Source organism: Lycorma delicatula, chromosome 1 (assembly GCF_047948215.1).
Source record: "Lycorma delicatula isolate Av1 chromosome 1, ASM4794821v1, whole genome shotgun sequence".
In the NCBI taxonomy this organism is placed as follows: domain Eukaryota; kingdom Metazoa; phylum Arthropoda; class Insecta; order Hemiptera; family Fulgoridae; genus Lycorma; species Lycorma delicatula.
In genome coordinates, this window is record NC_134455.1 from 226,072,915 (window position 1) to 226,089,740 (window position 16,826).

The 16,826-nt window shown below is 30.6% G+C and overlaps 1 protein-coding gene across 1 annotated transcript in view; it reads right to left on the minus strand.

Annotated features, from left to right (window-relative positions):
• The window catches only part of LOC142329289 (oxysterol-binding protein-related protein 2), a 224,049-nt gene that overhangs the window by 137,146 nt on the left and 70,077 nt on the right, over positions 1-16,826 (minus strand). The window contains exons 6-8 of the mRNA XM_075373766.1: positions 9,879-10,094; positions 4,520-4,639; positions 1,018-1,137 (exon numbers count right to left, since the gene is read on the minus strand). Of these exons, the coding sequence (XP_075229881.1) occupies positions 1,018-1,137; positions 4,520-4,639; positions 9,879-10,094 (456 nt within the window). The remainder of the gene's footprint in view (positions 1-1,017; positions 1,138-4,519; positions 4,640-9,878; positions 10,095-16,826) is intronic.

The window sequence follows — 16,826 nt, forward strand, 5'->3', positions numbered from 1 at the left end:
CATACTAAGGCATCCTGGAATAGTTGCTTTAATATTGGAAGGACAGGTAGAAGGGAAAAATTGTGTAGGCAGGCCACGTTTGGAGTATGTAAAACAAATTGTTGGGGATGTAGGATGTAGAGGGTATACTGAAATGAAACGACTAGCACTAGATAGGGAATCTTGGAGAGCTGCATCAAACCAGTCAAATGACTGAAGACAAAAAAAAAAAAACAAAATTAAAAATAAAACTGACATTAAAATATTACAAACTCTTAAAGACCAATGGGATATGTAATGAATACAAATATTATAAAGCTCTACCTTGAACACAGTACAACATACAAATTTAAAATTAATAAAGTAGATATTTGAAGCAAATATTAAAATTGAACTAATATTGACTGAAAAATAGTTTATACACTGTAGATAAAATTTGTGATATAATAACCAAGAAATAAGATACAAAAATTACTGCCACTGCCAAATTTAATAACTAATAAATATAATAACACAGCTGCACTCATGAGTAAAGGACAAAATTGACAAATTAACAAAGTAAATGTAGAAGGCATTATAAATTAAGATGTCTTGAATGATTTTTAAGTTCTGCACTCTCATACTTATCACATTTGGAAGTTTTTGTATTAACCCACTAAAATTGTGGGTAATTACAAGTATTGTTGTTATTTCTCCAACCTCATATTGTATTCTTCAATGTGCCCTAATTTCTCAAATTAGATCATTAATATTTTTTTATTTTATAAGGCTAAAAATTTTACAAGCATAATAGTTGTAATGCCTCATCACACATAAACAAACAAAGTTAGTAAGTCTAGTAATTCTAAAACTTATACATCACTATTTTATGGCATACTGATAAGTGACCTAATCAGTTCAGCTAGAAAGGCAATAAGAAACACTTAATTTATTCTTTTATCAGTAAGTGTCCCTTTCAGTACAGAGATTAAACAGATACTGTTGTCGCAGTAGCAATATTCATATTAAAAAAAATACAGGAAATAACAACTACTGTACCTTTAAAAGAACAAAAGGCAATGAACCAGGCTCTTCATCCTGACAAATAAGGGTGGTAGACAATTCTTGTATTTTACTTTCCAGTAACTGATACCTGGCAGCAGCTGTTTGCAAAGAGTCCTGCAACAAAATGATTATAATAGGTAAAGAAAAATTTTAATTTAATAGGTAAAGAAAAAATGTAAACTAACAATTGCTATTAGACCCTACAAGAATGTAGCTCAACAGTTAGTAGTAAAAACATAATTTTAAGAATTTTTTCTTAGGATGCAACCACTCAAGATCTAAAATAATAACAAATACATAAATTTAAAATGCTGTAAACTTAGATTCAAGGTATAAATATATAGGTCCAACTGGGTCAGATATACCTACCAAATGGTTGCATTTAGGTTAAAGAACAAAAACGTCTAAATAATATTTTAAAGAAAACTGTAAAAAAAGTAGATTGTGATTTAAAAAAAATAAAATTGCTCAAATTATAAAAATGGAAGCGAATTAAGTGCAAACACTGTACTTTTAATGCTTAGGGAAAAATAACTGAAGTTCTCTATTTACAGTTTTTTGTAATTCTTAGCAGTGTGTACTAAAAATGTAAAGACTTTTATTAAGTTATTTAAAACCAGTTTTGTTTATGATAAGCATATCAAACAGAATTGAATTAACTTACCTTCATGCAACAGGCAACATGGTTTTAGGCCAGGAAATGGAACATCATGCTTGTACGAGCTGAAAGTCAAAATACTCATAAAAATTAAAACAGGTTGACTCACATATTTAGGGAATATTTTTGGACATCTCTGATCCACTTAATACCTGGTAATCTACAAAACCAGACGAAATCAGAACATTCCTGGACTGTATTCACAGTGGACACTGAAGGTCATTACTCTCACAGCTATTCTATCAAATTACAGAATATTATATATTGTGGATACATGGTCAGTTGACAGATACAATTTCTTTAACTCGGTTATTACTTGACTGTGATGGCTGATAAATTTGTACAACTAGACTATAAAATTTTGTGCAAAACTTGGAAAACTAAATACTCAAACTTTCATAATGCTTCATGAGCTTTTAAATACAAATAGTCAGCTCAAACGCAATTTTTTGAATGACAATCTCATTTCTAGCCCAATAGAATGTCACTTCAAGATAATGATTGTTCTGGGGTACTACACAAGCCACAATACCATAAAATTTGAATAAAGTTTAGAAACTTATCTCCAAGGACCATTGCTCAACATTCTACAAATTGTGTGGCATGATTAGAATTGTTTATGAAACCTACAAAGAGATTTTAACTGAAAATTTAAACATGCATGGTATTGTTCTTAAGTTTGTCTCTCAACTCTTGTCACTTGATCAAAAGTAACAATATACTGATATATGTCATGAGCTTCTTAAAATGAATAAAAACAATCCTAGTTCCATCCCTAAAGTTACAACTGGAGAAGAAAGTCAAATTTATGTCAGCGATCCAGAAACAAAACAACAATCATTGCAATGGAAAAGCTGAGACCAAAGAAGGGATGGCAGGTCAGAAGTACAAAAAATGATACGGTCATAGTTTTTTTTTTACATCATAGACAATGTTCATCAAGAATTTATTCTACTGATGTTACAGTGAATTATTACTTTTATTGAGACGTTTAGAGGCACTTGGAAGAAAATATATGGCACAAAGTACCAAAATTGGAAGAAATGTACTTTCGTTGTTGCATCATGACAATGCACCTACACCTCTCTAAAAAAAAAAAAAACATTTTGACAGTCTGGGACAACATGGTAATCATCTGACTCACACCATGGTGTTCATTCCAGATCTAGCCTCCTGTGATGTTGAAAGACCACTGCTTTGATACTGTAGAAAATATAATAATGAATCACAGGCAGTTCTGGTGGTCTCATTTGCACACAATTAGAACAGTGAAAATTATTTCAAAGGTATGGAGATATTTTCTAATTGTGACAAATCTAATAATTTTTTAATAGCAGCTTCTCTTTATGAAAGTTCCTCACCAAGGGATGCCCATAAAGCTTATTCTGCCTATGGCTTGAAACAATTACACTCCTCTGTAGTTTTTTGACACACAGTTACCAGTTTGGGGTAATTTTAGAAGCTTTTAGCATGTGAGGTTTGTAAAATTATAGAGAAATGGACTTATATAAACTAAAGTAGCATCATAGCAATAAATACTATGATGATATTACAGGATGCTTTTACTCAATCTTAACATTTTAAACTGTACAATCAAAGCATTAGATATTTTCTATTACAAAAAATGTTTAATTCTGGATGAAATGATGACATTTAAAACTCATTTTCTAGAAGGTGTAGATGGATTTATTTAGGAAAAATTAAGTAGTTGGGAGGGAATGGGAATTGAATTTCTTTATGTAATGACACTATACCATGGCTTTGCAAACTGGCACTGTTATATGGTGCATCTATTTTAGCTGATAATTTAAACTCCACTAACAGAATTATTTTACTTCATGTGCATAACTAATGTAAATTTTGGTTATAGGTCCTATGTACATTGTCCAACAACAGTGAATTATGTAGATTAATGAAGAAAAAGTATAGATAAATATGAAGCAGCAGTTGCTAGGTCTACAAAACAATGGCAAAACATTGTTCTTACTGATAAGTCTACTCACTGCCTGATTCTACCCACTTTCAGAGATTATCTAAAAGATGAACTGTTCCTGACATACTTATTGACACACAAAAGCAAATGCAATTACTGGTAAAGGAAGGCAAGTACCACTGATGATACTTTCATTTGGGCTATGCAGAAATGTGCCTTACTAGTTTAGTTTATCCAGAAGTACAGGGTTTTGAGACAAGACTTCATTTGAATCTGCCCAAGAGAGCATGCACATGAATACAGGTAATCTTCAGTAAAAGGGAAACATACAAAATATTGTATAAATTCATATAAATCAAATGTTAAATTTATAAGCATTATCAGCAAACACATTGTCGAAACTTTTTTTTATAAAATTTCCAGGTCTATGGTTAGATTACATATTTAGTTATAAAGGAGGGCTGGAAGTAATTACAATTGTCAGAAAAAAATGGATGTGTCCCTTTCATTCTATTGTGGCAGTAATTAATTTGAAACTCCTTTGATGCCTCTATGGATCTATTCCTGTTTGTATCTAATTATGGCTTCCCTGTAATCACTCACTATCTGACATATAATTGTAAAAAATAAAAGATGTTTCAACTGAAAAAGACAGTCAACAGCATTATTACTATACCAGTAAGCTAAGTACAGTAAAAGTGGTTGAGATATGCTTAAAACATAATCAAGTCATTTTTTTATTAAAGATATTATGTTATGAATCATATCAGATCAGTTGGTTTAGAGATTACAACAAACAAAATTTTATTGATATTCATTTTTTACAATAACAACACTTCCTTTGCACATGTAAATAATATTCACACGCAAGTAAAATTGAATTAACCAAAAATTAAAAGTCGCACCTGCATAGAACCTAGTGGTTTAAGATCTTCTATTTCCTCATCACTGTCATCCAAATATTTACCTTGGTTGAGGTAGTGTGAGCTGAATTCAGTATGCTCGCTTAAAGCTGTAAGCCATTTCTAAAACATAAGAAAGAAGACTACATAGCAGAAGATGAATAAATAAATACATATGTATAAATGAATTTATAGTTTAGCATCCTAGCAGTATTAATGATTATTATCAATAACAAATAAAATAAAAATATCACTTACTGCTTTCTTTTTTATAAATTCTTCCATGTTAGAGCTTTCCCAGTGCGCACCGCTTCATTAGATGTATTAAAAACCTTTTTTTAAACAAATTTTAATTTAAAAAAGAATGTTTCTCCTTCTTAGTTAAATTGTTAAATGGCAATTAGAAAGAAAATATTTACTGATAATAATATATACTGCTACCTATTAGATGAATTTATAATTATATGAATTCTTCTACAGTATTTGCTGAACTCATTCATCATATACAAATTTTACTTGCTCATTTATAATATTACCATTGTTTTTATTTTATATATATATATATTTTACAAGAGATTGAGTTTTTAATTTATTATTATTTATTTCTAATAATTTTTTGTCCTGTAAATTTGAAAATGAAAGAAGGCTATTCAGAAAGTAAGGAACGTTTCCACCTGACGCCGCCAGCCGCACACCAATCGCGTATATAATGGTGTGCTCGTGCTCGGCACCGCAGTCAGCGTCCAGCCGTAACAACGGGAACATCTCCGCACTGCCCGTTTTTTTATATACAAATTTGAAATGTGTGCTGCAATCGAAAATCCCACCAGTTGTGAGGTGCGGTCTGCGATTCGTTTTTTGTTGGCAGAAAACTTAAAAGGAATAGAAATTCATCGGGAACTGTGTGAAGTGTACGGGAACAACGTAATGAGTGAAAGTTCTGTCAGGAAGTGTTGCATTCAGTTTAAAAATGGCCGAACAAACGTTCACGATAAAGAGAAGAGTGGACGTCCGAGCATTGTGACTGACGATCTGGTCTCCAAAGTTGACGAAAAGATTCGTGAAAACCGCCGTTTCACAATAACTGAGCTTTCTCTATGTTTCCCACAAGTTTCACGGACTTTATTGTTTGAAATTGTTTCACAGAAGCTAGGCTACCACAAATTTTGTGCAAGATGGGTGCGTCACTGAGTGGTTGAGATCACAGGCGGCAGAATTCTATGACACAGGAATTTCAAAGCTTGTCCACCACTATGATAAGTGCCTGAATTTGTATAGTATTTATGTTGAAAAGTAGTATTTTAGTCCCTCTTTCTCATGTATATAATAAAAAGTTTTTCTTGTACTTGGTTTTTTAAAATTCCAAAACGTTCCTTACGTTCTGAATAGCCCTCGTATATTTATTGTACTTTATGTGATCTGCAATTTGTCTTTCTTTCAGATGTTTAAATGCTTGTGAGTTTTCCTTAATTGTTTTTTAATGTTCTACATGTGTTAATAAACAGAGTTTGTAATAGAATATTGGAATAGATAATAAACAATCACCAATTCCAATAACCGTGTCACCCCAGTTACATTATCTTCCTTACGTACAATGATTTATTTTTCCTACATACATAAGTGATGTGCCAGATAAATTTGTAATATACTAAATGTAACTACTTCTGATCAGAAGCAGAATTCCTTACATAAGAGCTTCCAGCAAAGAGATGTGAAGAAGGTAATTGGAACTAACTTATACCTCATTGCTCCATTACAACTATCCCAAACTCTACTTGTCATTACCCCATTATAACTTTTACTATATACAATTTATTACAATCCTTATTACCACAATTAATTCTATACACACCTGGTTTATCAAAAATGTTTTTATTATATGATTCATTCTTATTAACTGTTTTTTTTTCTTCTTATAAGTTTTAGGAGCTATTTTATAAAAGTTTGTGAGTAGTTTTTTGAAGAAGTGAATGTATTATTATATGTTGTAGGTAGAAAATTTTATTATCTACTTTTATAGTTAAAGTAGAGAATTTTTTTTATTGCTGTACTTGCAGATGAATTTATTTGTTAAATTATTAATTATGTTTTTATTGTATCCATTTTCAGTTGCTATATGTTTAATTAAATTTAATTCACTTTTACTTTCTTCTACGAAGTAAAGTAAATAATGATCGCGAAAATTTTCAGTTTACAGATTTAAATGGAAATATCCAATTTGACCATCCAAGAACCCATTTTGACTAACTTCGGTGTGATGTCTGTATGTATGTGCATATATACACGTATCTCGCATAACTCAAAAATGATTAGCTGTAGCATGTTGAAATTTTGGATTTAGAACTATTGTAACATCTAGTTTTGCACCTCTCCTTTTCATTGCAATGTACTGGGCCAAAAGTGTCCAGAAATGCCCAAAACCCAAAAAATCTGGATTTTGAACATTTTCTTAACTGCAGTAATAAGCTCTCATTGAGAGATTTTCAATGATATATCATACGTGGTACTTATTTTCATTGCTCCTGGAGTTATAACCAGATAAAATTTTAATTAATGAAGTATTGGATCTTACAAGGAGAAGGCACAGTGGTTCAAATCCGACTTCATCTACTCCTTTTTAATTTAAATATATTGATTTATTAATAAGTATTAACCTCTGAATGTAAAAACTTTTTTTACAACAAATAATAGTTCAATAACAATAAAAAAAAACATCAAAAAATATCAGAACTTATTAATGAAATAAAATTGTATGTACTTTTCATTTAAAAAAAAATGTTATATGTAATTTAATAGGCGTACAACGAAGTCATGTGGTGTCCACATTAGATTTTTTTAATGTTATATTATTATCGTCACTGTTTTGTAAAACTTTGTTTATCATATTGTGTGCAGCAATTTTTTAAATAAAATGGATGGATGGATGGATGGAAGGCTATTTTACAATTGTTATTAGTAAAATTGGTTTCCTGTATACTCTTCATTTTAATTTTCTCTTATTCTTTTTAATATTTATGTCAAGAAAATGTGTCATTATTTAAAAAAACAATTACAGTTTATTTATCTCATCTATTCTGATAACCATGTCAAACAATGAATCTTCCTTATGAACAATGAGTTATTTTCCTTCTTACATGTGTCGAGTACCAGAAAAAATTGTAATATACCAAATGTAACCAATTCTGATCAGAAGCATAATTCTTTACACAAGAGCTGCTAGCACAAAATAAAGATTTGAAGAAAACAATTGAAACTAACATCTACCCCATGAATTAATTCATAAACTAAGTATTACTTTTAAGTATATTGTACAAATTTCTGCTGTATTACAGAGTATTTGGTTTTAAACAATCACATTTATAAGATATTTTATTTTAAATTAAAATTTGAGCTCTCTCAATAGTCTTTTCCATTCATTTCACAATATATTAATAATAATAATATTAATTAATCTATTAATTATGATATTTATCTGAATATTTATATTTATTTTCTGGATATGATATTTATTTTTTATCTGGATTAAAAATCAAAAACGCTTTTTTCTGTGAAGTTAAAAACTTATACAACTTAAATCAATCCTTATGTTGAGAATAATTAATTAGAATGAAGATATTGACAAGGTGCATTTTTCTAAGTCTGATGTACCAAAATTTCAGATTCTGAATAGGAGTAGATAAAACATTCTCATCAGCCCAGCAGCTCATTAAGATTCCATATTAATGATATCAAAACACTTTTAATAAATGAATAATTTCATAATAAATGAGATAATCGGGAAATTTCTGACATTTATAACAGCAGCAGAAAAATATTTTAATAAAATGTGACAGCATGCTTCCTTGTTACTGTAATTATATTTCATATTTTCAAAATAAAATATTTAACAATATATTACATTTAAATAAAATATTTTTTGTTATTTTAAAACCAGAATATCAAAAAACATTTGCTGTTTTAAAATGAGAAACTGCATCCTTATAAATGTCAGGGTATAGAATCCTAGAAACTAAAGGGAGTATAGTAAGGACAAAATACCAATGTTCAGGACATATTAAACAGTATCATAATAAACAGTATCCTTAGACCACCAGAATTAAACAATACTGGATGCTATTTTACTGTAGATTACTGGGGTAATATCATTAGCCACTATTTATTAGTGGCTAACGACTACTGAGATCGGTGACACTTTTGAAGTTACAACAAATAATAATAATAAATCAGTAGAAAGTGAATAAAATTAAATGCAAAATAGGATTATGAAATAATAAACAAGATTTTTATGTAATTTTGTTGGCAATAAACATAAAAAGGTGTTTGAAGTAATTACCTAAATTTACCAATTTAACCAATGGCCATGCCTTCACAAAAAAGCAAGAATTACTCTGCTAACTCCATGAAAGTCCATAAAAAATTAACTATGTTTTATTCTAAAGTTAGAGCAAAAAGAAAAAGCACAGTGTTGAGTTACCAACAATCTATCAGTTCAACAATAATACAACACAAAAGCTAACTGACAGGTTAAATAAATCAAGAATGTAATTTTAATAACTGCACAAGTTAACATGATAGATACTGTATACAAAAGATTACACAATTTTTTAACCTACTGAAAAGTAAATTAAATTTTACTCACAAAAAAAAATAAAAAGCAATAAAATACGATCATTCTCCATAAAAAAGATTGGTGCTTGGGTTTGTTTGTTGTATGTGCTCACATTTTTATTTTAGCTGCTATTAGCACAGAGCAGACCAATGGTGGTGCGCCAGTTGCCTGTACACAGCGCACCAACAATTCATTTGTTTGAATGATTAATACTTTAGCTGTTTCTTGAGTTGTGATTTTTAATGCAGCTCTAACTTGAATGCTTTCTTATTTATCCCCAAAACACAAATATAATTTTAGAAAAATTGTTCGTAAAACATTTAACAAAATCATGTGTAACAAAACATAAACAATGTAACATTTTCGCAGCAGGCCTAATGCCTGCCTTTTTTCTAGTATCATAAGAAATTATTATATTTTGTAGTTTTTCTTGTGCCTTACATTGAGGAATGACAACCACATTCTCAATAACCAAGTTTCAAGCAATAAAATATATAAAATCGCTTCCTCATTTAATTACATAATTATCCAAAAATTCTGAATTAATCACATACACTGCATTTAGACAACAGCAGAAATGTTGAGTTTATTACATAACTTAAATTTTTATTTCTATTTTTACAATATAAAATCAGAAACAATTCACTAAAAATATAAAAATAAAAAAAATATTTCCTCTACTTTATAAATCAGTGACTGAAAAGTTAGAAGAAAGAATATTATTCAAGAATATATTACAACAATTTACCACACCTGCCTATTCACTTCACCAGTAATATCATCAGCTTCTATTGGGACACTTAGCCTATGAACTGTACCATCAGAAAACAATATATTAAAGGCAGAAGGTGCTATCTCTGCAGGTACACTTCTTGCTCCATCTAGATACTTGAAGTCTTTTCTTTTAACTCCTGATGTTGCATCTGCTCTACTGTTGAAATAAGTCAAAACGCCTCTCTCTAATACTGCCTGCATCAATTCACAAAGTTCATCATTCATTACAATTTTATATACATGCATTTTATAATAAATAACTGTAAATACTTTTTCTACTCCAATTATTTTTTACATTAGTGATGTAAAATACATCCATCACTAATTCACATCAGTATAACTAAACTCAAGCGCAAATGTTGAGAAATTTCATTGATAATTACTCTAAAAGTTACAGCACTTGTTTTATAAGCTATACTAAACAGCATCACTATAGAAATAGCTTTTATTTATTTTGATGAAATGGCAGGCATAATAGAAACATTTCAAAATACACAGACATAAACAATATGTTATAATGTATTACACCAAAAGTCTAATAAAGGTTTTTTCTCAGTGACTCTTCCAATGTTGAAAACATTCTTTATAATACACTTTTTAAAAATGACTACTAGCTGTGCTGTCATGTTTGTCATTAAATACTCATGCCATCAAATTAGGACCTTTCAGTGGTATCTTAAGCTTGGGAAACAACCAGGACATTGCAAGGAGCCATGTCAGATGAGTAAGGAGTCAAAATCTGAGGAATTCTATGCTAAATCAAAAAATCCTCAATTCCCACAGATCTAGTCTCTTCCACTAAACTTCATCACAAAACATTTCATCATAAAGCACTTCAACACAGAACCTCCAAACAGTAATGTTAACAATAAAAAAAATCAGTCAACATAACTTTCACTTTACTTCTCCTCACTTGCCTTTCTTTTTTTAGCCTTGCTGATGCCAGTGGCTTCCGCTTAGGTCTGAACATTAATTTCTAGGTTGTACTCATACACCTAACATTCATCACCAGTTATCACAGTCGTATCTTGTACAACATTAAAAAATACATTTTTCAAAGAAGAATAAGCTTTTCTCTTCTAAAGCTATCTTTTCCAAAGGAAATATAGTTTTGACACAAACTTCACAGCTACTCTGTGCATCCTGAAATTGAAAATTCTATGTACAGAACCACTGCTAATTGTAATGTCATATGCAATTTCTTAGACAGTCTGCCAACAATTTTCTATTACCAAACAGCATGTTGTTAATAACACTTGGATTTGTTGATGGCTTACCAATTTGCTAGTCATTTCAACTGAAGTTTAGTTATTCTAAAGATGGTTATACTGCTCTTTGAATTTGGATAACCACTATAGCAGTTCCCACAAGACTACTTTATCTTATGAATTGTTTTGCTTTGGATATCACCAAGTTTTTGGCAGAAATTGATTTACAAACATTGTTTAAAGAATTCCATCTTTATGCACAAAATAGAACATACATTTACCTATTACAGCAGCACACAATGATGTGCTCCTTAGGTTACAAAACAATATGCAAACACTAAATATATTCCTATTCTGGGCACAGTTTTTTCTTGGTAAAATTTTACCCAGTTTTATCTTTCACAGTCAAATTTGTTTAGACAAAAAAAAAATCATCAAATAATTTTTGAAGAGTCTTAATAGTAACCACAACAGCTAATAAAAAGAATGAGGTCATAATCTTAAGCATTACAAGTGTGGACACTTAAATAATTTGGGTTTTTATATATGAAAGATGAACATGACCCAAGCATATCAGTTCACATGATAGTCTTTATATGCCAGATTATACTATAGTTTTTTTTTTGTCTTCAGTTATTTGACTGGTTTGATGCAGCTCTCCAAGATTCCCTATCTAGTGCTAGTCATTTCATTTCAGTATACCCTCTACATCCTACATCCCTAACAATTTGTTTTACATATTCCAAACGTGGCCTGACTACACAATTTTTCCCTTCTACCTGTCTTTCCAATATTAAAGCGACTATTCCAGGATGCCTTAGTATGTGGCCTATAAGTCTGTCTCTTCTTTTAACTATAATTTTCCAAATGCTTCTTTCTTCATCTACTTGCCGCAATACCTCTTCATTTGTCACTTTATCCACCCATCTGATTTTTAACATTCTTCTATAGCACCACATTTCAAAAGCTTCTAACCTTTTCTTCTCAGATACTCCGATTGTCCAAGTTTCACTTTCATATAAAGCGACACTCCAAACATACACTTTCAAAAATCTTTTCCTGACATTTAAATTAATTTTTGATGTAAACAAATTATATTTCTTACTGAAGGCTCATTTAGCTTGTGCTATTCGGCATTTTATATCGCTCCTGCTTCGTCCATCTTTAGTAATTCTACTTCCCAAACAACAAAATTCTTCTACCTCCATAATCTTTTCTCCTCCTATTTTTACATTCAGTGGTCCATCTTTGTTATTTCTACTACATTTCATTACTTTTGTTTTGTTCTTGTTTATTTTCATGCGATAGTTCTTGCGTAGGACTTCATCTATGCCGTTCATTGTTTCTTCTAAATCCTTTTTACTCTCGGCTAGAATTACTATATCATCAGCAAATCGTAGCATCTATCTTTTCACCTTGTACTGTTACTCCGAATCTAAATTGTTCTTTAACATCATTAACTGCTAGTTCCATGTAAAGATTAAAAAGTAACGGAGACAGGGAAAACACCCTTGTCGGACTCCCTTTCTTATTACGGCTTCTTTCTTATGTTCTTCAAGTGTTGCTGTTGCTGTTTGGTTCCTGTACATGTTAGCAATTGTTCTTCTATCTCTGTATTTGAACCCTAATTTTTTTTAAGATGCTGAACATTTTATTCCAGTCTACGTTATCGAATGCCTTTTCTAGGTCTATAAACGCCAAGTATGTTGATTTGTTTTTCTTTAATCTTCCTTCTACTATTAATCTGAGGCCTAAAATTGCTTCCCTTGTCCCTATACTTTTCCTGAAACCAAATTGGTCTTCTCCTAACACTTCCTCACTCTCCTCTCAATTCTTCTGTATAGAATTCTAGTTAAGATTTTTGATGTATGACTAGTTAAACTAATTGTTCTTCTGTATTCTTCACATTTATCTTCCCTGCTTTCTTTGGTATCATTACTATAACACTTTTTTTGAAGTCTGACGGAAATTCCCCTTTTTCATAAATATTACACATCAGTCTGTATAATCTATCAATCGCTTCCTCACCTACACTGCGCAGTAATTCTACAGGTATTTCGTCTATTCCAGGAGCCTTTCTGACATTTAAATCTTTTAATGCTCTCTTAAATTCAGATCTCAGTATTGTTTCTCCCATTTCATCCTCCTCAACTTCCTCTTCTTCCTCTATAACACCATTTTCTAATTCATTTCCTCCGTATAACTCTTCAATATATTCCACCCATCTATCGACTTTACCTTTCGTATTATATATTGGTGTACCATCTTTGTTTAACATATTATTAGATTTTAATTTATGTACCCCAAAATTTTCCTTAACTTTCCTGTATGCTCCGTCTATTTTACCAATGTTCATTTCTCTTTCCACTTCTGAACACTTTTCTTTAATCCACTCTTCTTTCGCCAGCTTGTACTTCCTGTTTATAGCATTTCTTAATTGCTGATAGTTCCTTTTACTTTCTTCATCACTAGCATTCTTATATTTTCTACGTTCATCCATCAGCTGCAATATATCGTCTGAAACCCAAGATTTTCTACCAGTTCTCTTTATTCCGCCTAAGTTTGCTTCTGCTGATTTAAGAATTTCCTTTTTAACATTCTCCCATTCTTCTTCTACATTTTCTACCTTATCTTTTTTACTCAGACCTCTTGCGATGTCCTCCTCAAAAATCTTCTTTACCTCCTCTTCCTCAAGCTTCTCTAAATTCCACCGATTCATCTGACACCTTTTCTTCAGGTTTTTAAACCCCAATCTACATTTCATTATCACCAAATTATGGTCGCTATCAATGTCTGCTCCAGGGTAAGTTTTGCAGTCAACGAGTTGATTTCTAAATCTTTGCTTAACCATGATATAATCTATCTGATACCTTGCAGTGTCGCCTGGCTTTTTCCAAGTGTATATTCTTCTATTATGATTTTTAAATTGGGTGTTGGCAATTACTAAATTATACTTCGTGCAAAACTCTATAAGTCGGTCCCCTCTTTCATTCCTTTTGCCCAGCCCGTATTCACCCACTATATTTCCTTCCTTGCCTTTTCCAATGCTTGCATTCCAATCTCCAACTATTATTAAATTTTCATCTCCTTTTACGTGTTTAATTGCTTCATCAATCTCTTCGTATACACACTCTACCTCATGATCATCATGGGCGCTTGTAGGCATATAGACGTTAACAATCGTTGTCGGTTTGGGTTTTGATTTATACTATAGTCTAAATCATAAACAGATCTACTGGTATACCATAAGGAATTTACTACAGCTCATCATTGTAGCTTATACAGGATAGAATACTAGCATGAAAGAAGTTCATAAATAAATTACTTAACTTTTTACAAACCTAATGAAAAGTAAAAGGATGTACACTAACAATATTAAATGTAATACATCACACATGCATTATATTTTACACAATTTTATTGAAGTACATTTCATATTATATACAGAACACTCACAAAACTACATGCATTAACATTAAAACGGAATATAGAACATTTAATCATTATAATTTTTAATAATATCTTATCACTCAAAGTTTATATATATAAAACACCACATCAATTTAATTTTTTTTTATTTCTACAAGCACATACTCATCCATTTCTATACCTACGGGTTAATCATGATCCTAATTCCTAAGACTGTGCAGTCTTGAATCATGTTCCTGGATGACAATATGCATCTTTAAAACACGGAAGTAATTAAAGTTTCCGCAAACCTCAAAAAAGTGCAAAATTGGCTGACTTCCCCTATACAAAATTGTTGCTCAAACATTCTAAAAATAAAATAACCTCTTTTCAACTCTCAATGCAGTAAAACTGTGATAAAAAAAAAATAACAAAATCTATCAGCAACTATCTTCAGGTAATCTGAAATTAATTGATCCATCATCAAAAGATGAAACATTAAAGTTATATGATGTGGGTATATCCTTGATTTTATCAGGTAATTGCTTCCTTGTTCTCTATGCAGAAGTTTTTTTTTTTAATTTTACAGATGGTTGATGATTTTGTCTATATGTCTACGTAGATTTTCAGGAAGAAGTCTATGGTTTTCAGAAGCACAGACAAAAAAAAATGATCACAAAAACTAAAAAAGCATATACTAAAAATCACAACAACCAAGAAATAAATAAATTAAACTGTAGTGACTGAACTAAGTAGCATACTAGGGAAAACAGGTTGCATATACACCTAACAGTACAAGAATTACACAAATATTAGAATAAGCCATTATAAATTAGTTCATGAAATCTGGATATGCACACATAAGCATACTAAAATGTAATCAACTTTTACTCATAAATTATAACATGCAGAAATCATATGAAATTAACATACAATACTGACAAAAAACACTAAATATATGTGATCACACACTAAATGGGCTTTCTAATCACTAAGAAGAGCCTATCAGCACCACTACTCAGAAAGGATCTAATTATGGTTTAGAAAAGATTTTCTGAAAGCATATTTTCAGATGTTTAAAAAGCAAGTTTTGTCAATTATTTTACACAATTTTTTTAAAATAGAAAAGAATTCTATTTTTATTTTTTTTTTGTACACATATGTGAGGACCAAGCTTTATGAAGGCTGATTCTTTCTAATTAGAATTCTAATAGCATCATCATTCACACTAATAGTAAGTGGAGCTAATCTCATGCAATATATGATATAATATAATAAAATTATATTGGAAGAATTATTTACATTTTAGTAGTTCATCTTGATTCAGCAAAGTTGAGGCAGGATCAATAATTATCAAATAATCAAAATACGTAAACATTGAAATCTAATTAAACAAATCTGTAACTTGGAATTAATTAATCCTGACAGAGGCAGGAGGTCAGCTTACAACATTGTTTATTAATGCCCTTTTGCAGGGCAGTAGGAGGGGGTCCAGAATGGATTTAAAGGTGAGAATACTCCATTTACAAGTTAATGCCATTTTAAAGATTTCCGAGCACTTCAAGTAGCTTATTTATATACCTCCAATTATAGCAGTGACAGCAGCCAAGTGGTAAGCACCCATACCTCATAATCGAGAGGCATGAGTCTGAACTATTCTTTTCTGTTTGACTTAATCTTCTCTAGTGTCTACTGCGTGTTGGATGCAAACAATTACCTACATGCTTTGGACAATCATTTTGATTCAAATTTTTGTGAAGTGCTACATGACAATGGAGATGATACTAACTCCAAATATTGCAGAGTGTGATTTTTCATGTGGTCAGGATAAAGTAATTGATAAAATCATGACAATGAAACTGAATTTTTATTTCCTTTGACAAGCAATGAAAAAAATCAAGAAATAAAGAATGGGATATTCTGTCTACAGAAATTGCTTATGATGACAGATTTTAAAAAGTTATTCAGCAAAAAATTAGGATGCATTAAACAAAAAGCAATGTAAATGGAGAGAATTCTTCGCTAAGAAGCAAGTAAGAAAAAGGATCTGTTGAAAAGATTCTGTTCATTGTGAAAATCAAAACAGTACAATTCACTGAAATGCATTGAAAGTAACTAAACAATGTGAAAACAGTTGAAGAATTTGTTAAAAAACAGATTTTAATTATCAGAATAGAAACAACAACATTGAAAAAGGTAATTCCTGATATGATTAAATGTAATAAACAAAAATGCAAATGACCAATTGATTGAAGGGAAGACAACAAAAAGGCTACAGTACAACTGTATATGGTGAAAGAATTAGCAATAG